Genomic DNA, 27,776 nt, shown 5'->3' with positions numbered 1-27,776 from the left:
CGCAACCACATTTCATCAACATTTTATGGATTGGAAATGGACCATAATTTATTTATTTTTTTATCCCGCCTTCTTTGCAGGCAGGCATTTGACAGAAAAAAAAATATCGATGCAATTTTGTTTTTTTTCTTTCATTCATTGACGTTTCGCTGTAATTCGTAAAAAAAAATATCCTTACAAAATATCGTTTCCTTATTTCGTATTCGCGATAATGAGCATTAAAACTGTTGAAGCTAATGTACAAATAGATGTGGTAAGATTGGATTCTGATATTATAGAAGAACACTTACGTTCCTCAACGGTCGTTTTACAAGATATATTGACTGCCAACAAATTCGAACTCGGTGACGGCTATGGGTGTACACAATGCGGCAAACTTTACAAAACTCCAAGTTCGTTGAACATGCATCGGAATCTAAAACACCCCACGGACGAAGTTGAGGTCGAATGTACTCGTTGCAGAAAAAAATATCCCTCGCGGTTGAGTTTACATAAACATGAACGATACATGCACTTGTATGATCACCGGTGCAAAGCTTGCTACAAGACTTTTCCAATTGCATCGCTATTGGCTAATCATGAGAATTGTTGCGTCAAAAGGGAGGCACCGTGCGACGTGTGCGGTAAAATATTTAATTCGCCGCTCGCTCTCCGGAACCACAACAAATATATGCACCCGGAAAATTCGAATAATTCTTGTGAAATATGTCGACGTACGTTCAAAAGTTTCCGCAGCTTATCTAACCACATGGCTGCTGTACATCCTACGGGAGCTACAAGCTGCCGAAAGTGCCATCGCTCCTTTAATTCCGCACGAGCTTTAGAATATCACACGTGCCATGCATCTTCTGGCCTAAAATGTTGAAATCTAACAGTGGTCTGTATCGCCATTTACTTAAAATTCACTTTTCTGTAAGTAACTACTGGTGTGAAATTTGTAAGATCAATTTTAATGGTTCTAAAGCTATTGTTCAACATGTCATGGATGTGCATACGGATAAATAATTCTTTTGATTATAATACGCAGTTTTATTTACTTACCTTTGCATACAGGATATATTTAGAACGCGGTCAATGAAGCCAAACATACTTAATATCGTTTAAAAGAAAGAGAATTTGGGAATTGAGAGTTAAGTCCGTAAATATTTAATGAAATAGTTAAACGCTTATCGGTACCTGGTAACTCTTCAACAACATGAAACATTATGTCTTTATCTATGCCAGATATTAACTACATATAAAACAGCGAACTTAACTAATTTAGATATTTCAAGGCAATGAGTGTCTACAAAAAAGTACAAACGAGACCTTTGAGCTCTTGTGTTTTTTTTACTAATATCATTGGGGTGTGACCGGTCAGTCCTCAGTTGTGACCTCAACAATTCAATCTTTACAGCCTTTTCCTTGCTATCCGCATTACTCACATACATGTATAAACGCATGGGTCTATATAGATATAGACGACGAGCATGGACATCATATATCTAGACGAGCATTTTATGGTCATTTAGATATATGATGATCATCATTTACATATTCTCTCATTTATTTATTTTTCACATTTTATCCTATTTTTAAACAATAAAATAACAAAAACAACAGAAAAAATAACAGAAACACAGAAAGATGATTATTATTATCATAATTAATTAGCAACTTGCCCTGACTTTGGATTGGTTTCCCCATTCGGTTATATTCATCGATGGTTATATTGTTTAGCAAAGCCAAAAGGAAGGGTTATGATTTAAGCAGTCTATGTATGTATGTTGGTTTGTATTTATGTGTGTTCCAACGTAGCGCCTAAACTACTGAACTGATTTTGATGAATGAGGTGTTCATCGATTATTATGGTCCGGGTGACATATTACGCGCGGTGGCATATATGTAGTATTATATTCGCCCACCGTTTTTCATTTTAAATCTTACAAGTATTCTCATAGACAATTATACTCATTTTACGATTAAAAATTACCTGCTTGTGAAAAAAGTATAGTATAAATCATTATAATTCTATGAAAAATATCTAAACGCGTGCACGAGTATTCCCCATGAGTAACTTTAAAGGTCATAGCTCATTAGAGCCACCCGGCACCTGACCAGCACCACCTCTTCGTTCGGCGTCCACGCTTTATCGACAACTCAAGCATGGGAGTAACGGGTGATTACCGTGTGGTCCACTCGTTGTTTGGGGCTGGTCATTCCGCGGGCAAGCGCTCCGGAATTGATGTAGTGAGATTATACTTATTGTACTCTATACAAAGAATATTAAACGCTCGAGGTTGAGATAAGACGGTGCTGGTCGGGTGCTGAGTGGGTCTAACGAGCTATGACCTTTACTCTATACCCTAGGATCGGAGTCCGGACTGGGCGGTGTAACATGATAACGGGTATCCGCTCATCGGTCCAAGTTCCTTTTATCCTTTCCAATAGTATCAAGTTTTAAAACTCTAACTTTCACCACGCAAAGTTTATATCTATATTACCATATGATTTTATTGAGCCTATAGAAGATTACTTGAACACTATTTGTATAGTAAAAGGCACTTTATTATTTAGAATGTGGTGCCAAACCAGTGGTAGATTCAGTGACGATTCAAAAGCATTGGTAAAAATTCAATTGAATAAAATATATTTCTAATTCTATAGTAATTTATTTTATACCTACTTAGTTAACTACATCAATACGAAAACGCAAACCTCACCTAAGAATATTTGAAATTGAAAACAGCATGGCTTACACTGCCCACCACAAACAAATAATTTCTGGAGCATCCCAGCCAATACAATTCATCTTATATATATCTCGATCGCTAGGAGGTAGAGATGGTTCGCATTTAACTTTTTAAAAATTGGTATAAAATGAATCCACGGTTACCGAGAATTCTTTATGAAAAATTTCCATTTGAATGTGAAATCGTCTGAATTGTCGAAGTAGTTCCGTGGATTCACCATCAGTATTTAAACAAGTTTTCACCGATATTCCTACTTATTCAGATTTCAACGTAGCTTCTATTGAAATAGATTTTTTAAAGGGATATCTTAAGATTAATACAAGAATTGCTCGCTATTAATATAATATTATATATATAGTAAATTGCTTTGACGAAAACGGCTTTAACAACCATTTAGTCAAAAGTTTGTATTTGTGTAATACTTCATTTTCCAAGTTGTCTGAGAAAATTTGTTTTCAAACAAAAAAAAAAAGACCAAAGACCTCGAGCGAAGCTCGGTCGCCCAGGTAGATAAGATTCGAGTACTAAGACCTGCAACGTACGTTATACGCGCAAGAAAAAATTTAGATATAGGTATGATAGAGACTAATTATAATAGTATAGTTCGAAAATTCAACTACTTTTATGATATATACGTAGTCATTGGCTCGGTGACAAAGCAGTTTTCTAACAACTGTCCAAACATGGTCCAAACTAACCCCATTTAAAAATGCTCTAGATCGCTCAAATTCAAAGATTATAGAGTCGTTTACATTCGCTGACAGTACCTACTAAATAAATAAGAGAGGAGGGACTATTAATAACGCTTATTTATCTATGTATACCTACCTGGCGACCTCATAGTTATGCAGAGGATTTTTTCAACTCTTTGGGGTATATTCTTTCAGCTGATGATCGACTTTCATAAATAAATAATCAGTGAAGTTGATTGAAAACATTTTAATTTTTTCGCACGTTATTCACCTAGGCAATCTGTATGCGATGTATCAATCTATACATTATCTAACACATATTTTCTATCACGATTAAACAACAGATGAGGGTAGATATTTCTAATACACTGTCTCATACATGATGTTTTTGTAACAACTACAATTAAGAAGTATTTATGTAACAATAATGTAACTGGCATCGGTCATTCCATGGACTTGCTGCAGTTTTTCACTACAATACCAATAGTTAATGCAATTTTGTAATAAAAGAATGGATCTTCTTTTAACAGTGAGTGCGCATTTGCAAACAATCCTAGGTCCAAACATATCAGTTACCACGATAACATCAACGTCACGCAATTGTATTATCTACGTGAGTACGGACTATATTTATATGTTTTTATATTCACTAATACATACAAGTTTTAAACTTAACTGTTTTTATTTTATTTTTTGAAAATACTACGATAAAACTTAAACAAAGCCATATCTAAATACTGTACAAATAATTTTATTTATTTTTATTTTTTAAGACACACAGTATTAAATCAAAACCTGCATTTCGGCGCTGGACGGCCAGGCTGATCATTTGTGTAAAAAAAAAGATTCCGACGAATTGAGAACGTCCTCCTTTTTTTGAAGTCGGTTAAAAAATGAGCTAGCTCTTCTTTCACCAGATGGCTATTAAAACCGCGATGAAAATCAAAGTTAACTTAAAAAATAAAGCATAATACCTCAAGTAAAGTGATTGTTTACGAACTTCAAATTTTCTCTAACACCGACTCATAAACTAACTATCGCTTCATCACCAAAAATAAATATTTTTCTATTTTTTTTAATTATAAATAAGTTTTTTATGAACTGAAAATTTTACAATAAAACTTAACCCTTACTTTAACCTTAACTTAATAATTTAAAATAAAATAAAACATATTTAATACACATCATGGTCGCGTGAAATGATGCCGTGAATACTGGCTGAATTTCCGCGCTGAATAACCAGGTTGATCCTTTGTGCGAAAATGAGCCAGCCCTTCTGTCACCAGACGATGTCTAAATGCAGTTAATGCCGGATTTTAATTTTTGTTCTTTAGTTTGTAACAAATATCATGTATAAAAGCATAAAAATAAAATATTTTATCAACAAAATGAAACTAGCGTTTTTAAATATGATTTTACTAACTATTGAAGCATATTTATTATTATAACAAGAAATAAGTTTTATAAAACAATTGATACGTGACCCAATTCGATGGCGCGGATATATCAGTAAATATAATGTAAAAAATAAAAATAATCCGGCCCAGTCAGAGTCAGACTTGCGCACCGAGGGTTCCGTATTCGGGTATTTTGCACGATCAATCAAAAATTATTATGAATAAAAATAAGTAAAAATCAGTTTTAGAATGGATAAGATATCCCACTTATATCCTTTCATATGATATCCCATTTAATATAGTTATCTTACTTTGAAAATACTAATTATATTTGTTCATGAACACATTTTTTTTGTGATTTAACCACAATTTCACGGTTTTAGGATTTTTTTCCTTTCCTTGTGTTATAAGATCTATATATCTGCCAAATTTCATGATTCTATGTCAACGGGAAGTACCCTATAGGTTTTCTTGACAGACACGATAGACGAACAGACGGATAGCCGGACGGACAGACAGACAGACAACGTAGTGATTCTGTAAGTCTTCCTTTTTCCTTTTGAGGAATTTCCTTTCAATCTGAGATTCAAACCATTGCCTACTTTCAGTGCTATGATAGGGATTTGATTTAAAGGTTACTCTAGGAATCATTCCGCCTTACCAAATAAAAATTGGCATAAGGCTTATGACTCCATCAGTACCTCTGTCTGTTTGTTCATCCTTTCGTAACAGCAATTTCATTAAAAAATTGAGTAAAAAAAGGGCATTGAATTATAATCGTTAAAACTAAGTACCTTTCGCTGAACACAGCGCATCGCTATATCTGTTAAAATATCTACAACTGCGGAAATCCACATCCGTGGCAATGATCGTCAACAAAAACACCTATTTCAATGTAGATAATTAACTTCAGGCCAGCTTTGAATCGGAAACTTGTTTGTCGAGAACGGTATTTACTCATCGCCAATCAAACTGTACCTATACGAACACTCCGTTGCCACTGCTGAATTGTTTTTCACCAACAAAGGCGAAACAAGGAGATTTGTAGGTTTGGCTGCTTTATCTGTTTGTCTGTTTGTATCTGTAGCAACGTCGCGCTCAAACGGGTAAACGATTCGAATACGTTTTATTTGTGTTTCATAACACAGACGCTCTATTGTAGAGTTACCCAACTTTCTAACCCTCAAATATAAAAAAAAACCGGCCAAGTGCGAGTCGGACTCGCGCACCGAGGGTTCCGTACTCGGGTATTTTTTTAACATTTTGCATGATAAATCAAAAACTATTATGCATAAAAATAAATAGAAATCTGTATTAGAATGTACAGGTAAAGCTCTTTCATATGATACCCCACTAGGTATAGTTATCTTACTTTGAATTTTTTTTAATGATGTAACCACAAATTCACGGATTTTCAGATTTATTCCTTTACTTGTGCTATAAGACCTACCTACCTGCGAAATTTCATGATTCTAGTTCAACGGGTAGTACCCTATAGGTTTTCTTGACAGACACGACGCACGGACGGACGGACGGACGGACAGACAGACAGACGGCAAAGTGATCCTGTAAGGGTTCCATTTTCCTTTTGAGGTACGGTACCCTAAAAATTATCAACCCGGATAGGCTGTGCCGAAAATATTTGTTTTACATCACATCACCCACCCAGTATCACTCCCACAAATAAGACGAATCTAACGACATCTAATTTATTGAAATCTAGAAACCCGTTTGGGCTGCAGGCGACGTCAAACATATTATACATCCCTACAACCGAAAAATATTACCTATCCTCCTCTGGTACAATCGAGTAAAAAACTTTTCATCTAGTTATCGAATGAATGAAAGTCATTCTTATCTCGTATCTCGTACCAAATGATTCAACAATGTTTATTTTTTTTTTCTCTCTCGTCTGGCTTTACAAAGATTAGCCAATGTCAAGTTTGTAGTTATTTGTAACAAGTTAGTTAAACTATACAAGTATGGACCCCGTCTGTGCCGGCGCTCGCCGACATACGCACGGCACCCCCTTAGAGCGCTTTCCAGTCAGTTTTAACAAAAAAAAAAAAACACTCCAAAAAGGCAGAGCACGTCCGCCAGCTAACACCAACACAGACGAAGTCCTTCAACAATGTTAAACATAGTAAGTACAATTTAATGCCTATAGCACTAATTTACTGGTATAATAGAAAATATGGTAGTGATTAATATATAGCGTGCTATAGAAACTTTAAGGTGGCTACACATGTAACTGCAAACTTGATAAAAAATCATTTTGAGCAAGCATGCTTGAGCGTCTGTAGGAGGATTTTGTGCTAACAATTTATTATCATACAAAATTTTACAGGTATGTATATATAGTCACCTTTAAAGATTCAATTGCTTCGGTGTAAACTCTCAACAAGCTTATCATCAAAATTTATTTGAAACAAACGTGTTCAAAATTACATTAAGCAGTCCTAATGACATCGAATACAAATAATATAGTTCACTCAAAACGACATGCCAGAAAAACGATTATTACTAATTATAAATTACATAAAGAGTACTGAACGACTAACTACATAACTAATAAAAAAGTGATTTAGAGAACCCAACTAAACTATGTACGTGCTTCAATCGGATACTAAAAGGGACTCTTGGAATTCGTAGTAGCCACTTTTTGTTGTGTGTCGATAAAAGAAAGCCTAATGATTTTGGTTATAAGTGATGTGCTCTATTATTTTATGAGTATAGTGGTTGTCTATTTTTAAGGCGGTTGTGGGGCTGTGTTAAGATGGGTCTCTCCGTCACTCGCTTCATACAAACGTAGTTCCAATTTCATTTGAATATTAAGCAACCAAAGCTCATGAAATTTTGCAGACATATTCTATAAACTAATATTTATGTCTGTGGTTTTCCAGATTTCTGTCTTGATTCGGTTTCAAAGTTACGCGGTCTTAAAAATTCACATACAAATCTTTGAGCCCCTGTAATTTTAAGACTACATATTTTTAGAAAAATCTAAAACACCACAGACGCAGATATTCGTTTCTAGAATATGTCTGCAAAATTTCGTGGACTTTGGTTGCTTAATATTCAAATGAAATTGGAACTAAGTCTGTATGAAGCGAGTGACGGAGAGAGTCCTGTTATTACTCGAATAGAGTATGTACTAAATTCGGATGTCGTTTGTCAATAATGACATTCGATTTCAATACATTTGTATCCGTATATTCTCGGTTTCGGATTTAGTGCCACAGCTAGTGCATCTGCATACTTACACAATTACTTGGGAAATCAGAAATTTTATATGTGTTTTTGCATAAAATTATTTTCCCGCTGTAAATGGCCAAGCGCCAAGAGGCCAACCGCTTATAAAAACCGCGACTTCGTTTCCACACACTTGATCTATTAGTAACCACACTGTAAAATTTCGACGCTCCATTTCAACCCCTTTTGCAATTTCAATAATACCTAATATTTTTTGAATTCATTCTCGACAGATATTTGTCATCCGCGTGGGAGATATTATTGTGCACAAATAGTAAATGGATTCTCTATTCCTTTAAGCTACATCCAAACATGCCACCGGGTTTGGTTGCCGCCGGTCTTTCTATTTGCTAGCTTTTCACGGCCTATCCGTACAACCGTTTTGGCGTTTAGTATTGAGATATCTTGCATCCCAGAAATGGCCAAAGGGTGTTTTTTATGCCGGGAAATCTAAGAGTTCCCACGAAATTTCAAAAAATTAACTCCACGTAGATAAAGTTACGGGCAACATCTATTTGGTACAGAGATAGCTTGCACCCCGTATACGGCTATAGGCTTCCGGAAAAACGAAGTTTCCTTGAGATTTTTAGAAAACCTAAATCCACGCGAATGGAGTCATAAAATAAATAATTTGACTTGATATTTTGCTATAATCAAAGATTGTTTATATGAACAACATAGACGTTTCATACTTGGAATTTATGCGCACCGTACGAAATTATAGACACTGGACTAATTATAGTCATAATTGATTTTTTAAGGATCATATTATTATGATTCTGTAGAACATTTACGTGGACAAAATCTGTTTATTGTTGAAAATAAAAGTTAAATAGGACTCTTGCAGTTTGACCATGACACGCTTTATGCGTCCGAACTTCGAAGTCAATATTGAGTGGATACCGCACGTGCGGTGTGCCGTACAACAACTTGCAATTCAAGTTTTTCACTCGTTCCGTAGACATAGATCTTCAATCTTTTTACTACGCCAGGTACATAATGGAATAAGGTGCACGAATATGATATTATTACAAAGATTCCGATTCAAAGTGTAGATAATAACTGTTTTTGCAAACTATTATCTTACAATTAAGTATTATCATTTTCGCATTGCTTGTTGCGGTTATTACATGTTTATGTAAATTTTTGTTGAAAACGCTAAATCACGGAAAAATTAATTGCTTAGCATCGAATACGCGTAAAAAAAATTTAAATATTCATATCTCCTAAACTACTAAAAACCGCAGAACACACATAAGGGTGATTTGGATACCCCTTGAAATAAGACGTCAGATTTTCGTTTAGACGTCACGTCTCGGTCCACCCTGTATATAAAAGCAAAATACCACTCACTCACTGACTAATCACGAAATCTCAGGAACTGTAAAGCCTTTAAACTAGAAATTTGGAAGGTAGGTTCTTTCTAGGACGAAGGTGTCGGTTAAGAAACGGGGTATTGAGAAAATCCCCTGAAAAGGGGATTGGAAGATTGTATGAAAGTCCTGTGTTTTTAAAGTTTGAGACATGAAAATCGGCATGTCCATGTCAGTACATATCAGTTTGATAAAAACCTGTACATAATCCCTTTTAAGGGTGAATAGGGGAATTTGTATGGAAAAAATTTATTTACTGTCATTTTTTATATCAACGGCGTTGGACAAAATTAGACGACAAACAGGTTATGGAAAGGAATGGGTCAAAACTTAGCGGAACGAAATGATTGCCGTAAACGTATGATACAATTTGCCTTTTGCCATACGTATGTATTTGAAACTAGTTATTTTAAAAATAACTCGTCAACTGCGTATGACAACACGCATAAGGTCGACTTCTGTGGTCATGTTAGCGGTCATTATATAATCCAAAAACTGTCTTAAATCTCCTACTGATTATAAAATACCTAGTTATTCAACGATATAATCCAAAGCAACGGGATCGTGACCTTTTATAGGTCATTCTATAAATCTATATCCCGAACACCGACGCATAGGTCAAGCATTAAACCGGTGAGTCTAGAAACTTTTGCATAAAGACTTTCTATGTATGTTTCCTCTATAACGTAGACCCCTAACTAAGAAACGGTTATCAGAAAATGCTCCCTACCGAATTCTGAGCAGGTCAATTAGTTAAATTGATTTATTAAATAATATCTCAGTGTGCTTATAGACCATTCAGGTAGAGTCATACAGAGAAATTTACAAATTCTAAAAATGTCCGACTTTTTAACAACCAACTAAGCTTGTCAAAAGAAAAATATAGGTATAATAAGATAACAATGGGGGAATATTCAACCGAAGCGTATTGAGGTTAGTTTTTGTTATTTGCGCTTTTTCGTTTTACGTCAACGAATACTGGCAAGTGCGTTCCACCTCGTCCTACTGACATACTAAATGTTCACAAAAACACCAGGCGGATGGGCTCGCGAAGCGATGATGGATATGGCCGCGTATGTTTGTATGTCTTGACCATTAGATATGATCAATTACATTTTATTAGAGAAATTGAGTACTCTAAGAATTAAAATATTTATGTATTTGTGTTTTGTATGTAGACAGTTAATATTAATTTAGTAATGCTTGAAGTTACCAATTTTTAACCCCCGACCCAAAAAGAGGGGTGTTATAAGTTTGACGTGTGTATCTGTGTATCTGTGTATCTGTGTATCTGTGTATCTGTGTATCTGTGTGTCTGTGTATCTGTGTATCTGTGTATCTGTGTATCTGTCTGTGGCATCGTAGCGCCTAAACGAATGAACCGATTTTAATTTAGTTTTTTTTGTTTGAAAGGTGGCTTGATCGAGAGTGTTCTTAGCTATAATACAAAAAAATTGGTGCAGCCGTTTAAGAGTTATCAGCTCTTTTCTAGTTTTCTTGTAGAAAAGAAGGTTACATAACCGTTAGGTTCATAATATTATGTCAATAGACAAATGTCAAGCTGTCAAGATGGACGTTGCCTTGATACATAATTATTTATTTGAAAATGATGTTTTGGAAAACTCTGATACTTTGGATCGTAGGCGCGGAATAGTCCAAGAAAATCGGTTCAGCCGTTTGAAAGTTATCAGGTCTTTTCGGTCTTTTCTAGTTACTGTAACTTCAATTGTCGGGGGTGTAATAAATTTTTAATTTACACTTGTATTTCATTTATTAGACATACATATAAGATTATGACAATGATATCTAAGTACATTACAAGTCATGAATTACAAAACTAGTCGCTTTCCAAAAAAAAATGTGTACAGAGGCAGTAATATGATTTGCATAAATCATATAATTTAAATGCAAATGGCTAAAAAACTTCATCAACTTTGAAGACATCGTTTTTAAATTCAGCGAAAGGGATTTTTATATTTGATTATATTTATCATCCGGCTTATTATCATGGTTCCTATATTAGCAGCACACATTGTAATCCATTGGTTCCGAGAACATCACAATAGCAGTATTCGAAAGAAAGTTCAAAGACATAACACAATAGCGTGTTATCTGTGTTAATTTAATTTAACATGAAAAATCTTTTTCTGCAACACTTGCTTATATGGATAAAAATTTATATCCACCAGCCATTGTCTTTGCTCCATATTATAAATTAAGGTCCCCGGGCGCGATGAGTTCGTATTTGTTTGTTCGGACTAGTCTCAAAAATTACTGAACGGATTTAAAGAGGGATTGAAAGAGGTATTATTTATGAGGTACTAGCTGATACCCGCGACTTCGTTCGCGTGGATGAAGGTTTTTTAAAATTCCCGTGGGAACTCTTTGATTTTCCGGGATGAAAAGTAGCCTATGTGCTAATCCAGGGTATAATCTATCTCCATTCTAAATTTCAGCCCAATCCGTCCAGTAGTTTTTGCGTGAAGGAGTAACAAACACACACACACATACAAACTTTCGCCTTTATAATATTAGTGTGAAGTGTGATATAGGGCATAATATCTCTTCGTATAGTTATGATCAAACTTCCCTTAAAGGTAAGTTCGTTTAATCATTAATTATGAACATTTTGCACGAAAATAGATACCGGTGTGATGATAAAAAATGTGAATTGTCTTTAAAAATCCCCTTGACGATTAAAAATGAAATCACATAGGGTTAAATCACCTGTAGATTACCATAATAAATATAATAATACAATTGGCAATGAAAAAGTTTACAATGGTACCTACTCATTTTGAACAAATGCTTTGAGTTTGAGTTCCCTGGAGAGGCTTTTTTGTACTTGATACAATTTCGTAATTAAAATTGTTTTTTTTTTAAGAAGTTCTTAAAATATATTCAGTGAGGTGTTCTTAAAATTTAAAAGTCTCTTAGTTTTAACGGTAACTATGTTATTTGTCCACGAAACAAAGATTTCAGCTTATGTTTACAAAGACCTAAGTTATTTTTTTATTAAAAATCGTTCAGATTATCGTCGCATAAATAAGGTTTTCCATACAGCATGAAGCTGCACAAAGCTGCAGCGCTGGATTTCAGGAACCTTATGTTCATAGACGTGTTCCCGACAGTGAACCACTTATATGTATCATATTTCTTTAACCCGATTTACGCCGAGTTGGTGCCGTCTGCCCACTTCTAAAGTTGGAACGTGAATGCAAGCAAGCAATGATAGAAATGGACAAAAACAAATAGCAATAAATAAGATGAAATAAGTGTATAAATAACATCAATTATGTGCATTATTAACGGTTTTTAACCCCCGACCAAAAAAGAGGGGTGTTATAAGTTTGACGTGTGTATCTGTGTATCTGTGTATCTGTGTGTCTGTGTATCTGTGTATCTGTGTATCTGTGTATCTGTCTGTGGCATCGTAGCGCCTAAACGAATGAACCGATTTTAATTTAGTTTTTTTTGTTTGAAAGGTGGCTTGATCGAGAGTGTTCTTAGCTATAATCCAAAAAAATTGGTTCAGCCGTTTAAGAGTTATCAGCTCTTTTCTAGTTTTCTTGTAGAAAAGAAGGTTACATAACCGTTAGGTTCTTAATATTAAGTCAATTGACAAATGTCAAGCTGTCAAGATGGACGTTGCCTAGATATACATTATTATTTATTTAAAAATGATGTTTTGGAAAATGTTTGGAAAACTCCAAGTTTTTGAAAGTTATCAGCTCTTTTCTAGTTACTGTAACCTTCACTGGTCGGGGGTGATGAAAATTTTTAATTTACACTTGTCTTTTTACTGCTTGAGTAAATGTATTTTGAGTTTTTTTAATGTATTATCATCACACAAATTAATTTAACACTTCTGTTTTGGGACACAGCGAAAAACCACGAAAGTTTACGCGTGTGTCATTCTGTCAACTTATGAATAATTATGAAAATGTTTCTATAGATAATATTACATTATTTATAGTTAAGTATAAAAAGTTTAAATAACCCAATAGTTTGAAAGCATACATAAATATTATAGATAACATTAGCCATCCCATAGTTATTAAATTCAATATTTGAAAAGAACAACCGCCGAGTTTCAGCTAGTTTTTCTTGGAGGAATGGTATTCCGAACCAGTGGTAGATTATTTTGACGATTCAAAAGCGTTGATGTAAAAGTTTATTTGAATAAAAATAGTAGATTTTATATCAAGGGCATAAAACAAGCCATGTTACCCGAACCGAAGCCGAGGGCAGATGTTTAAATTTTTGAATTTTGAATTCTTATGTGATTTGATTCCATTTTTGCTGCTACGAGCCATATGGATATTGCTTCAAAATAATTATTTACCAATAAAGCAAATTCCACATCACCGTCTCAAAATAAAAATATAATTTGGTTGGAAGGGATAAAACTGGAAAAGTCGTGAACAAAGTCCACAACTCAAATTGTTTGAAGGTGCTATTACATTGGTTCGAGAAAAGCGATAAAACCAGCTAGGTCTCGCATCAATTTAACAAAGCAGTTAAGTGACTATGAGGGTTAGAGCACGCTATTGAATAGAAATGCTACCGTCCGGAATACCTAGAATAACTCAAATACCCGTAGCGACAATTTTAATCGTATCTATACCTACGTAAGCTATAGTGCATTGCTATTTGAAGGACGATATAAGCATGTTAGTGGATATAAAAACTAATGTTGCAACTTTTGGAAGCTTTTTATTTGAAAACTATAAATACAAGCTTGATATATTTTTAATATGAGCTTTTAGGCTCTATAATGTAGATTGGATAGGTACATTATTAGATAGAAAAAAAAACAGAAAGATTTTTTACTTTTGATAAAAATGGTAATTAGCTTTTTGCAGTTTTCTTATTACGTGGATAATAACGATTTCCATAAAAGTGATGATTTTTTTGGCATATCTCAAAATTTTTGACCTACTCAACATTATGAATATTCGCACATTTTAGGACTGCTGAAAGAAATCTCTCTAAACAAAGTCTAAAGGCAACCGATCCTTATCTTATGCATGTTGAGACACACATCTGACCAAGTTTTATTTCTTTGTGGCGTTTTAAAAGTCTCAACGATAACTATGTGTACCGGCTTCAATTGAAGATACGAATTTGTTAGTAGAATATTTTTTTACCAGCTGCGGTCAAAACTACACATTTATCACCACCAGTGGCGTAGCTATGATAATGGCCAGGTGGTGCACCGGGGCCCCGAAGCTCAGAGGGCGTCCTCCCCTTTAAGCTTTGAAAAGAGAGGAGCAGCGGACTCTTGAATAAAGGTGAATAATTTTAAATAAAAAAAATATTAAGGGTTTGTGGGCTAATATAAAACTAACGTGGCAAGAAGGGGCGGGGGCCTAATTTTTCCTCTATGCACCGAGGCCCTTGTCTACCTAGCTACGCCACTTTCACCATTCACCATCAAGCAGTTTATAGACGATCGATTGCTAAATTGGCTCAACCGGCATAGGCAAAGTGTTTCTCACTATCAGGTGCGCTCTTATGTATTACAGTGCGGCGCAGCCTGTTCCAACGTACAAATAGAAGCAGGATAATTAAACTAGGGAGTATTACGGTGTCATCAACAACTAACGTGAGTCGACGTGCCATACCTACAAAGCGCAACGCATTAACATGCGACCAATTTAGCACCGATAAACATTCAAGGTCCCATTGAATACTGTCACTCTTGTAAGACTCGTACAAACTTAGGGTCCTCTTCTATCCCGATGTTAATTATTATTATATTATAATTCCATATCACGCATACATACTTGTAAATGTTACTTCAATTTCGATGGCACTATTTGAGTTTAGTCCGCATGGGAGATAGTTTTTTGTCTATATGTCATTTTATTCCAAAACAGATACGTTATTGCGTACATTTCAATTAAAACAGTTCCTACTATTTGTTAGACATTTCGCCTCAGGCTATTTATCGAACGCACGTTATAGCGAACCTGTCGGAACTCGGAATGTACAAAAACGATTGTAGGTTTGTCAGATAACATAATAGGTTTTTACTATAAAATTCACATATTTTTAAAACAATTGGAATATGTATGTAGAGTGTTTTGTTCGTGTGTAAGATTATTTGTTGACATGTAAGTGGCTACTACTAATTCCTTTGGTCTCCTTAGATACCTGAGTGGTATCTCTTCTCATTGTGCGTGACTCGTCGATGTGTGCGTCGATTTCTTGTGAGCTGTCGGCTGCTGCCGCTGTCGCCGCGGGGCCCCCGTGGCTGTTGGTTGCCTGCTGTAATTTACTCTTTGATAACGCTTGGACATTATTTCATACTTAATACGCCATTTAGTACCAACTGAGGGTATGTTCTATTGTTGTCTCTCAAAAATGTTTACCGAATACACCTAACAATTTTCTACGGGTCAAATATCATAAATGAAATAAAATAAAAAAACTATGACAACCAAATATTGGCATAATGGGCCTACTTAATATGATTTTGGTACCGCTCTGATGTTTTTGGTTGTCTGACCACTTTTACTTGCATGTTTGATTACATTTTAATGTGTCGCGCAAAGACCTACTTCACTTAAGCCATTCGTTTTGCTAGTCACACATGTTTCGCTTTGGGTTGCGCAACGGATTATCATAAAGTGCGTTGACCCCGACGTCTGATAAGGACCGAGGTGAGGACGTTATCAGGTGGCGCAATGCAGGGACGAAAATACTCAAGCTGGCAATTCGAGAGGTGGGCGATCAATACGGGCTGTGCTGGTACACCCGTACCGATACCGGGTTTACCAAGCGCAAACTAAATCCAATTTTAGTTTACGCTTGGGACTCTGAAAATTTGGAATTAAATATCCCAAATAACGTTTAAAAGTATGCCTCATAAGTCGTGCATGTTCCCCTATTTTTAAACTTATCAGACATTTTCACACAATTCAATTTTTAACTTGTGAAATGTCAGTCGCCAACAATTAAATTAAAGTGGCTGACAAATGTGAACACTAATGAACTCTTAAGCCGTAGACCAAATGACGACTATAACAAAGAAACTTTGAACAGTCTATTAAAACTTTTTACTACTAAGGCTGAAGTACTAAAACAATTTCAATAATAAATAATATCAAACAAATTTTTTTTTAAATTAAAAATGACAAAATAAAAACAAACTGTGATGTGGAAGATTGTTAAGAATTACAAAAACAATCAATTCGATTTCGTTCTAACAGAATGTACAAGGTGTCTTAAGTATTAGTAATTACACGACTTTATTGAGATGATTAACACTATCCATGAAACTGTCGTAATAATGCGTAACGTAATAAGTAATTTTTTAGTTTACTATTCATACAATATAAAATACACGCTCAATTTTGTCATAAACGATGAGCGAAAAACATCTAAGCAAACAATGTGTGATTTGAAAATAGATTTTAAAGATGCAATTAATTATAAACTGACGTAGTAAATTAAACACAGTTTATTTAATCGCCTTTCACGATACTAGATGTCCAATCTAGCTGATAGAAACATTTCTTCTTCTACAGCATCCGTTCAGCTATACTCGTTTTACTGAGAAACGATTTCACTACTAATTAAAACCAATTATCCCTGCTATTTCATCCAACAATCAAAAGTATATTAAACACGAAACGATTAAAATTTCACGGTACATTTAAAGGCAAATTTTAATATTAGATACATCTAGTTATGGACCTTAATATAGCCGAATATTTGGCATATTTTTTTATAAATCATGATATTATTGTGGTCGGATGTCGAAATATTGGTAAAATTTAAGATATATGAAAATTATGAATGACTTACTGTTTTTAATTTCATGCTCTAGACATTCGTGAGGATGATAGAATCAATAAAACCTCTTGCGCTCTCATGCCAGTTCGGACAGTCTAGCACTCTAGTCATTCAACTGCTTCATACGCATCCATCACGATTCACCTCGGAGCAAGGATTTTAACAGGTAAGGTTTAATGTATACGCGATTAACACCGCAAGCAAAAAGCTGATCCATTTATAAGTGCTAATTCTAGAGTGCTTTTACGATGGTACAGAGTAACATGGTGATAAAGTGTGGTTGACGTGCGTGTGGCTCACCAAACTAAACCATAACACAAAAACTAAAAATAACTAAGGTAGTACAGTAACATGACGTATAAACCGTATAATATAATGTCGTAATCGACGAACGCTGGACCTCGTTTTATTAATTGTTTAGATTTCCTCAGTCTGATTTTTTATGCCACGCCAGAGCGAAGGTCGGCCTCATTATTTTAATGATTTCTACTACCGGAGCAACACAACGTCAATAAATGTTGGCAACAATGAAAACTATAATAGAGCAGTTTACTCTAACATTACCAACAGCATCAACATTTATACAATCATGCATTACTTTTGATCTATAAATACTACTGACAAACTGCAAAATATCTATAACATATATAGCATATTCGCTATAACTATGATGGTTCAACGTACTCATGTTCTAAATTCAAACAATCGGGAGAACAGATTCAAGATGGCCTTATCGTTTGACCCTCGTTGGAGAAACGAGACATAAGACGCTGAGGTCCCAATATTTCGCGAGTCCAACATTCATCAACGGCGACCAATTGACACTTGACCCCGGCGACGCTTCTGTCGCGACCTTGGACTCGTAAGTACTGAAGAATATTTCGATTTACTCTGGACGTGGCCAATTAGGTAGGGTTAACTGGAATTTAGCAGCGAAGCCAGTACTTGCGGGTCATGAATATCCTATTAAGATTAGTTCAGGCAACAGAGTTAGAAGCTATTATTTGCATCAGATGTTGTTTGACTAACCTTGAGGCTGCTGCTGAGCTGTGTAAGGTGCAAGAAGACGCGTGCGTTTCTTCTCATATCCCTTTTGTGTGATGTCACCTGCAAATAGATTCTGTCATCAGCCTTTGAAACGCATTAAAACGACATGTTTTTGTACTATAGTACAGATGTTCATGAAAAGAACATAATACCCTTAATGCTTAAAAACTTATGCATCTTTTATAATATTTGTTACTATTTTATATAGAAATTAATGCTTGTATGACCATTCATTCGGTTGTATGTCATATGACAATGTCTTAGTATCCCTAAAAATGGAAGCATCACCTTGCCAGGCGATAAAATGGTCTTCGCTTTTTCTGGAATTGTTTTACTAGATTATTTCCACGGCTTGGACTGTTGTTTGGGCTGTGGGGTATAGTGGTAAACTCAAGTTCCCACTCACTCAGCCTTCAGCTTTTGCGGATCAGCTTCAAACATCTCCAGCCAGTCGCGAGAAACAATCTTAGGACCTACCAAGTGGAAACCTTACACAGACCGAGTTTATTGATGTTTTGTGTTCGTTTACATGAGATGCTCTGCAATCTCCCTGATAGTCAATATACCGTGTTCTAATATGAAATCACTTTGGCAGTCAGTTTTCTAATCGTAGACGTGGGCCGGCAAGAGCCGGGATCGTTTTCAATGCTTTCTCATCCACGTCTAACAAAACACTCACAACAAAAACAAACTTTGTTATCTTGTTACACAAATAACTATTGCAGTTGAATATTCAAAGAATGGCTAGTAACTACAATAAAAAATATTTGAATAGTTTTTAAAATTACAATCATCATTTTATATTTTACAGTGAAATATAAAATTTACGCACATTTGAATCAACGGTATTCATTATCGGAACACTCGATTCCTACAGATTCACTGAATATTAACATTTAATTAATTATTATCAAATTGTATTGTATAACGGGTAGTATTTAATTATACACGTACATACGAGTAGAGGTTAAATGTACATAATATATATTTGTAATATATATATAGATTTTTTAATAACAGAAGCTACACATGTATGGTCGTATACACTATAAGCAAGTATTTAGTGAATATGTGAATAAAGATCAATTACTCGATATAATTTGCTGACTTGCCTTAGCTTGGCACTAGTGGGTTGATTATTTTATTATTGTGCTATACATCGTATGAATGGCCCGAGAACAAGGAGATTAACAGTTCTATGGATCATAATATATATATGGATAATTTTTTGCAATGGAGTAATATTGCTATAGATTTAAACGACGACACCTCCAGCATTGGCTAATTTTGCTCGCAAACATATCATGCTACTTCCGGTTCACCGACTATCGCATCAAAATCCACCTGGCAAGTTATAATATAAAACCATTTAGCCATTAATTAGTAATTATAGTCCTGGTCAGAGGTCACCGTCTATTTGACGAATTTGGAATCGTTGCCGTAACCAGCACAATAATATCTTAGAAAAGCACCTAACATTTCTATTTCACAAAGGATGAGTAACGTTCGGAAGTTAGATATTATAGTTTGAACCGAGAGAATAATGTAATAGAAAAAGATTCCACAGTAAATGTCATTTCAGAAATGATTTGTGGAAGTGAAAGAATGTATATGATACGAATATAATGCTAGTATAAAATATTTCGCAGCATGGCAGTTAAAGAAAAGTTTGTGCAATTAACCGATATTACCTAAAGACTAACCTTGTTATAAGGCATACCACTCGCAGCATTCAATTTTACACACAGCACTAAATTATACAAAATATAATCCGAATTATTGTAATGTAATTAAATTGACTGTTTAGAAACACACCAATGCTTGAGGAAAATTAGTCACTGCATTGCAACTAGGAGTACGCACATAAGACTCGAAGTGGAATAGGTCAATGTTGCCAGCATTATCACTATTATAAAATGTGCGAGAATTTATTGTACCAATGTCGATTGTGGGATGTGTAAGGCATTAAATAGGTACTTATAACATTATTAGAAAGGATTTAAAATTGGTTGGAACATATGTAACAACCTAAACAGATCCCATTCGTACACTATTCGATTGTCTATCTGGTAAGATCATCCGGAGGGCTAAATAATATTGGGAGGTATTAATAATAATGGCCTGACTTCAGATTAGGTACCTGTTCGGCAAATTTGGTTCGCCAGACGATCACATTTACTCTGAGTCCACTTAAGTGAAATTGCACTTGTCCGTCCGTCCGTCTGTGAGAGCCTTATAACTTTTGAACTACTGAACGTAATTACTTCACCTTCAAACATAATGGCCTTCAGTCGATTGGAATAAAAAAATGTGTTTTTTTTTATTTCAGGGGGTTCTCATACGAAATGGGGGGCTTTAAAGTGGAGATCGAATTCGACGCTATATGTCAAAAACAGATAAATATTAGAAACTGATGTTGTGTATAATTTCAGTATATCTTGTACTTGAAAATCAAATACTAAAATTGGATAAATATTATAAAGAAACGAATTTATTTAATTTTTAATGTGCATCAGTAATTATAACATAACTTCACAATAATGTTAATACATGGCGCTGTTAACATTATTGTAAAGGATTATTGCAAAAGTCAACCATCTCCAGAAACTCTTCAGCTCGTTTTGCGTCTAATGTTAAAAGTTAACAATTATAATGTACTATAGTTACAAGTGTAAATTAAAAATTTTCAACACCCCCGACAAGTGAAGGTTACAGTAAGTAGAAAAGAGCTGATAACTTTCAAACGGCTGAACCGATTTTCTTGGACTATTCCGCGCCTACGATCCAAAGTATCTGAATTTTCCAAAACATCATTTTCAAATAAATAATTATGTATCTAGGCAACGTCCATCTTGACAGCTTGACATTTGTCAATTGACACTTGAATATTATGAACTTAAGGGTTATCTAACCTTCTTTTCTACAAGAAAACTAGAAAATAGCTGATAACTTTCAAACGGCTGAACCATTTTTTTTGGATTATAGCTAAGAACACTCTCGATCAAGCCACCTTTCAAACAAAAAAAAGTAAATTAAAATCGGTTCATTCGTTTAGGCGCTACGATGCCACAGACACACAGATACACACGTCAATCTTATAACACCCCTCTTTTTGGGTCGGGGGTTAAAAACTATCTGATACGCATTATGGGATACCGCAAGGTCTCAATTCGGTGCTAACCACTAGTAATATATACAAATCTTTATAGATACATAAATATACTTAGGGACAATTTAAAGCCTCAAGAGGTTAACAGTCAAGGGACGGACTGAAATCCGAAAGATTGATGTTTCATCCCCTTCCGTTGCACACTTGTCGTACCTACTCCGAACACAAGCTTTACACTTGGAGAGAAAAGAGAAATGTAAATCATGTTAAATATGATCGTTTTTTTAAATATACGGCAGAGTGGCAGTTTTTTTTTTCTAATAAATTTAAGTGTATATTGTGGAAAGAAATAATTAAATTATTATTTTAGACAAACCTTTAGTTGTTTATAGTATTTGCAGCAGTAAAATGATAACGCTAGGTCGTGCAGTGTCAATCAGACACATTTGTATATTATTATCTGCAACGTTTTATGCAATCTCATGGAATGATCTGTCCTCTTGAACAATTGCTATGTGGGGGACTTTTTATTAAACTTACTATGTGCGTTCTTTGCACAATAAGCTGAGCTGATTAATAATTCCAAGAGTCAAAAATTTTAATGGCATGAAAATATTACGCCAAGGGTTCGTAGAAAACGATCTAGATCCTAGATCGTTTGGCGTACCCTAGATTCTAGGGTATTCCAAGGGTTCTCGAAAACTATCAGTCGAAAACATGGTTCCAAAACAAAAAATGTTAAAAAACTTAAATAATTAATGAAGAAAAAAAAATTACAATTGAACACAAAAATATTTCATCTGCACAATCAAGTCCGTTTCGATAAAGAGGTTTAAATAATTACGACCATTCGGAATTCGGTTTGGTTTTAATCGGTGAGCTATTGAGGCTTCGATTATTATATTTGAACGGTATGCTCGTGTATATCACAAAGTACTCTACTAACAGCCACATGCCCGTTGCATCGTCCACGTGCAGTTGACCTGATTTTCAAAAACATTACATGTAAATGTTTAACAGGTCGTCGTTTGTGCCAATCTCATACAACTTGACACAAAACTGATGCGTCACAAAATGATTTAATGACAGCGTAACTTTATCATTGGGCTATAAGATTCAATTTGCACTCATCGAATGTACGATAAACTCTGTGATAAGATATTGCTTACCCAATTAATCATCAATTTCAACAATATAGAAACACTGGTTTTGAGTACTTTCTTCGGCCTCGCTTTTATCTTCTAAGCCGATGCTCGCAACCTTGTCCGCGTGGAGATATGAAAATCCCGCAGGAACCATGGATTAAAAAGGAGCCTATGTTTTAAACTAGGGTATAATGTATCTGCATTAAACCATGGGTTAAAAAGAAGCCTATGTTTTAAACTAGGGTATAATGTATCTGCATTAAACCATGGGTTAAAAAGAAGCCTATGTTTTAAACTAGGGTATAATGTATCTGCATTAAACCATGGGTTAAAAAGGAGCCTATGTTTTAAACTAGGGTATAATGTATCTGCATTAAACCATGGGTTAAAAAGAAGCCTATGTTTTAAACTAGGGTATAATGTATCTGCATTAAACCATGGGTTAAAAAGAAGCCTATGTTTTAAACTAGGGTATAATGTATCTGCATTAAACCATGGGTTAAAAAGGAGCCTATGTTTTAAACTAGGGTATAATGTATCTGCATTAAAAATTCTGGGACAGTCTAAGTGAAAAATGTCTGTCCCCATGATGCAAGCTTGGTACCTCTGTACCTTTCGTCAAAATTGGTTAAACAGATGGGCCGCGACAAGGTAGCAGACAGACAGACCGACACAATTTCATATTTATAACTTCGGTACCTCGTTGCATCTTTGCTTACTTAAACCCTACGAATGACTCTATTTAACATTTGAGAAAAACCTCCGTCCACGTCTTAGCTTATTGCGTGTAAAAGTAAATCCATTACTATCACTATCATCAGTTACTATCATTGTATGACATCACAAAGCGATCATTTACTCAGATCACGCTGAGCCTTACGATTTTATTTCTGGTCGATGCTCTTCTTCTAGAGGACTAGATTGATGTGGAGAGTAGAGTGATGACTTTTTAGCTTTTACTACATTATCTGTATCATTATTATGTTTCTTTACAGTAAAATCTCTTTTTACAATTATAATTTTAATAAAATATAATATATAATTGGATTTATAATTCATTTAATTGGAATATGTACACATAATATGTATTATGTAAATGCTATTACAACAATAATAGAATAGTTAAGCCCACGCGTGCGACATTGTGGAGGTTCACTTGTTTTTTAAAACAGGAAAAACAGTCATTAATTTTCAGAGTAGCGATTTCATTGATGTTCTGACTGTTGAAAGTACAAGGTCAATCTTACAAATACTATTGGTACCGATTTTGTAATATTTTAACACGGTCGCCAGCTCGGCATTTCTACCGCTATTAGTTCCTGGATGACCTTGCATTAAAGTATACAGACGGAATGTTCTTTAAAAATAAAAACTTTATACCAAATAAACGTAACAACGTCGGATATTTGAGCTGAATAATTTCAAGTGGTTGGTGAATTCCGTAATATTAGATCCTCAGAATTCTCAAAATTTAAAGACCACTACTTTACCGATATTGGTTTTTACAAGTAGGTACAACGTGAGGCCATTTGAAGCGCTATCTTTCTAAAATAGTTAATTTATTATTATATATATGCCCACGACTTCGTCCGCATGGAATACACAAATTTCAAACTTTCTTTTACCCTAGTCCTACAAGTGTTAATTAAAAATTTATAACACCCTCGACAAGTGAAGGTTACAGTAATAACTTCTAAACGGCTGAACCGATTTTCTAGGATTATAGCTAAGAACACTCTCGATCAACCCACATTTCAAACAAAAAAAAAACTAAATTAAAATCTGTTCATTAGTTTAGGAACTACGATGCCACAGACAGATACACAGACACACACGTCAAACTTATAACTTTTTGGGTCAGGGGTTAAAAAGAGTTCATTTTTCAAAAATCCTTTCTTAGCAGATGACTACGTCATAATACTACGTCAGTTTGAGTTGTGCGTTGATAAATCAGTCAGTCAGCTTTTCCTTTTATATATTTAGACGAGGGAGAGTGAATCCCGCCAAGCTACGCAACAGTTAAGTGCTTGTTGTCTCGCAACCTGATTGGGCATTAACCTATTGACGGAATGGCGTAGGGGTCTAAATCGGAGAATAAAATGTGTAGCACTACTATAGATAACTGCATTTACTTTTTTGAAATTTTCATTTTGAAAACCTCTTATCAAAACAAGCTAACTTTTCCAGCTTCACTCCAAATTTCTGAAAATCTTTCTTAGTGGGAGGCTACGTTAAAGAGAGAACTTATATGCAAAATTTAAAATCGTTAGACTCAGTAATTTAGCTGAACGTTGATCTATCAGTCAGTTTCTCTTCTTTTTTTTTCGTTTTCGTAACATTTTTTTAGACGTATAAAAATTATTTCAAATAGTTTGCGATTGTACATGACCTGCTCCGTTAACGTTCACGTTTTAACATACATCGCGTTGTCGCAAGGTTTGTAGTTTGTACCAAGGAGTTAATACAATAGAATATTAGAAACTGTTATAGTAAAAACTCTCTTTGACTCATTTTTAAGAATGTAATTTGATTGGATCGTTACTAACCCCCGACCCAAAAAGAGGGGTGTTATAAGTTTGACGCGTGTATCTGTGTATCTGTCTGTGGCATCGTAGCTCCTAAACTAATGAACCGATTTTGATTTAAATTTTTTCGTTTGAAAGGTGGCTTGATCGAGAGTGTTCTTAGCTATAATCCAAGAAAATCTGTTCAGCCGTTTGAAAGTTATCAGCTCTTTTCTAGTTACTGTAACCTTCACTTGTCGGGGGTGTTATAAATTTTTAATTTACACTTGTTTATTAGTTATTGTTAAAAATACCTTGCGTATCTATACGTCAAAATCGGTTAAACGGTTGGCCCGTGACAAGCAAGCAGACAGACAGACAAGCAGTTAGATACTTTCGCATTTATATTCTTAGTATAGGATAACAAAAATGCACAGAAATACAAACAAACACGAATAATCTGTAACGCCAACCGCCGCCGTACCGTCTTCGTTCCGTTGTGGTTAAAAATAACTATGTACGTATGAAATTGATGCTAATTTATATAAAATGTAAAAAAGAAATGATGTTTAAATGGTTTTGTTAGCATTTTCCCTTTTGCTGTTGCCACTTATTACAAAGAATTACTTGGAAGCGTTAGGACATGGTTCTGCATCGGCTTACTCAGACAGCAGACTGCGTCACGACGACAAACGGGTTTGTGTTGATACGTCATGCTAAATTTATAAAACAGCCTAACCACCAGTCGAATAGTTCGAGCTACGAAAGACCTTAAGTGCCCTGTTAACGAGCCGTGCGAAAAGTGCTCCTAGCCAACGAATGCAGAAGTCTTGCGTACGGTTCACTGAACGTCCGTCAAGGACTTGTTGATGTGGTACTGTGCACTCTTGTGGCATAAGCCATAATGCATAATATTATTTTTATGCTGTTCACTTTTAACGCTGAAGTAATTCGACTTGCCGTCTATGCAATATTGTAGGACTATTTAAAACATAAAGCGACTGAGCTTTGCTGGGCATTTGTCGAGTTTGTTTTGAGATACCGAATTTTTTAGCTATTTAGATAGCTAGATACGGTCTGTTTAAAACCTTGGGTACCACAAGTATCTCGTATCTCGTATCACGAAATTTCGTAGCTATAGTTTTAAGTTTACGTAATTAGTTCACTATTACGTCCAATTATTTGTTAAATCATAATTGACAATTAAAAAGTATTCTTTATTATTTCATTGACTAAAACACTATCTAAATATTAAATTTCATCCTAATCGTTAGATCTGTTTGTGGAAACAAATTGCATGTTTAAAGTATAGGATAACCGCATCAACCTCATATGTCCATTGTTGAACATAGGCCTTTCTTAGTGTTCACCACCTTCTTTTAACCTTAAATAAAATAAAATAGCCTTAAATAAAATAAAAACCAAATGTTATACTCATAGAATAAAACTGTTAAAATCCCAGAAATACAATAAAATACACAAACAAAAGTTATTAATATATAGCAGAACATATTATTATTTAAACTAAGAGCCAATTTTTCCAAAATAATCTTTAACTAAAAAATAAAGACATATTAACTGGTTTTGTTTAGAAAATCTACCAAAGATATTCTTCAGTCAAGTTATCAAATAATTGAAAAATTAGACATCCTCCATACTAATATTATAAATGCGAAAGTGTGTCTGTCTGTCTGTCTGCTACCTTTTCACGGCCCAACAGTGTGACCGATTCTGACAAAATTTGGTACAGGGTTAGCTTATATCCCGGGGACGGACATATGCTACTTTTTATCTTGGAAAATCAACGAGTTCCCGCGGGATTCCTAAAGACCCACCTACTTAACCGATTTGTATGAAAGGTAATAAGCTTGCGTCTCTGTAATTGACATAGGCAACTTTTTATCTCGGAAAATCAAACAGTTCCCACAGGATCTTTAAAAACCTAAATCCACGCGGACGAAGTCGCGGGCATTCTCTAGTTAAAAATAAAATAGTATATGATTCGCAATAAGCTACATAATTTATATTAATAAAAAATAAACATTCGCTGTGCCTGCTTTGCTACATTTACAAGTATAATAATAGATTTAAATAATATATGTTTTGATTTTTTTTTGATAAAGAGTATTAGCCATGCTAATCATGACTAATACTCCCCTTTCCCCTCCAACTAAGCGTAAAGCTTGTGCCAGGAGTGGGTACGACAATAGTGCAACGGGTGGGGTTTGAACCACCGACCTTTCGAAATTGAAAATTGAATTCCGCTTCACAACCGTTGAGCTATTGAGGCTCTAGATTATTTATATATGTACATATAAAATTATATCAAAAGATTGTAGAAAGTGGGCTGCTAGGATAGTGAAGCAGTGTGTGGTGGTGAAAAAGGCCTATGTTTATCTGTAGACACATATATAGACTGATGTTATAATGGTGGTACTATACTTAATAAATATGTTATGATGATAATTTTGTATACATTTTGGATGAGCTCTCAATAGATAAGAGATTTTACAATAAATCTATACTATGAAATATTATAAAGAGGAAAGATGTGTTTGTTTGTATGAAATAAACTCTGAAAGTGATTTAGTCCTGTTTATGTACGTTTTAAATGTGATGTAGTTGTTACCATCACAACAGACGGACAGCAACCATTAGACATAGGTCTCTTCCATGGATAATAGGTTGACACAATTACAGCTATTAAGACTCAGCTAAATCG

At 34.8% G+C, this 27,776-nt stretch overlaps 2 protein-coding genes across 6 annotated transcripts in view; one reads left to right on the top strand and one right to left on the bottom strand.

The window, feature by feature from the left end:
* The window catches only part of LOC123880304 (disco-interacting protein 2), a 72,388-nt gene that overhangs the window by 43,130 nt on the left and 1,482 nt on the right, over nucleotides 1–27,776 (bottom strand). For 2 of the 5 annotated variants that reach the window (XM_045928344.1, XM_045928345.1), the window contains exons 2-3: nucleotides 18,279–18,356; nucleotides 15,606–15,719 (exon numbers count right to left, since the gene is read on the bottom strand). In XM_045928344.1, coding sequence (XP_045784300.1) covers nucleotides 15,606–15,719; nucleotides 18,279–18,356 — 192 coding nt within the window. Of the gene's footprint in view, nucleotides 1–15,605; nucleotides 15,720–18,278; nucleotides 18,357–19,999; nucleotides 20,143–27,776 lie in introns of those variants that run through there. The other 3 variants (XM_045928347.1, XM_045928348.1, XM_045928349.1) reach the window with 2 other exon arrangements.
* On the top strand, nucleotides 145–1,047 carry LOC123880319 (zinc finger protein 62 homolog). Its single transcript, XM_045928379.1, has one exon. It carries the CDS (start codon nucleotides 212–214, stop codon nucleotides 863–865), a length of 654 nt encoding a protein of 217 aa, XP_045784335.1. The 5' UTR covers nucleotides 145–211; the 3' UTR covers nucleotides 866–1,047.

Source organism: Maniola jurtina, chromosome Z (assembly GCF_905333055.1).
Source record: "Maniola jurtina chromosome Z, ilManJurt1.1, whole genome shotgun sequence".
Lineage (NCBI taxonomy): Eukaryota > Metazoa > Arthropoda > Insecta > Lepidoptera > Nymphalidae > Maniola > Maniola jurtina.
This window is presented reverse-complemented; position numbering and strand designations above follow the sequence as displayed.

Excerpts from the sequence above, each read along its gene's own strand:
- LOC123880319 (XM_045928379.1), top strand. The coding sequence starts at position 212 with ATGAGCATTAAAACTGTTGAAGCTAATGTACAAATAGATGTGGTAAGA.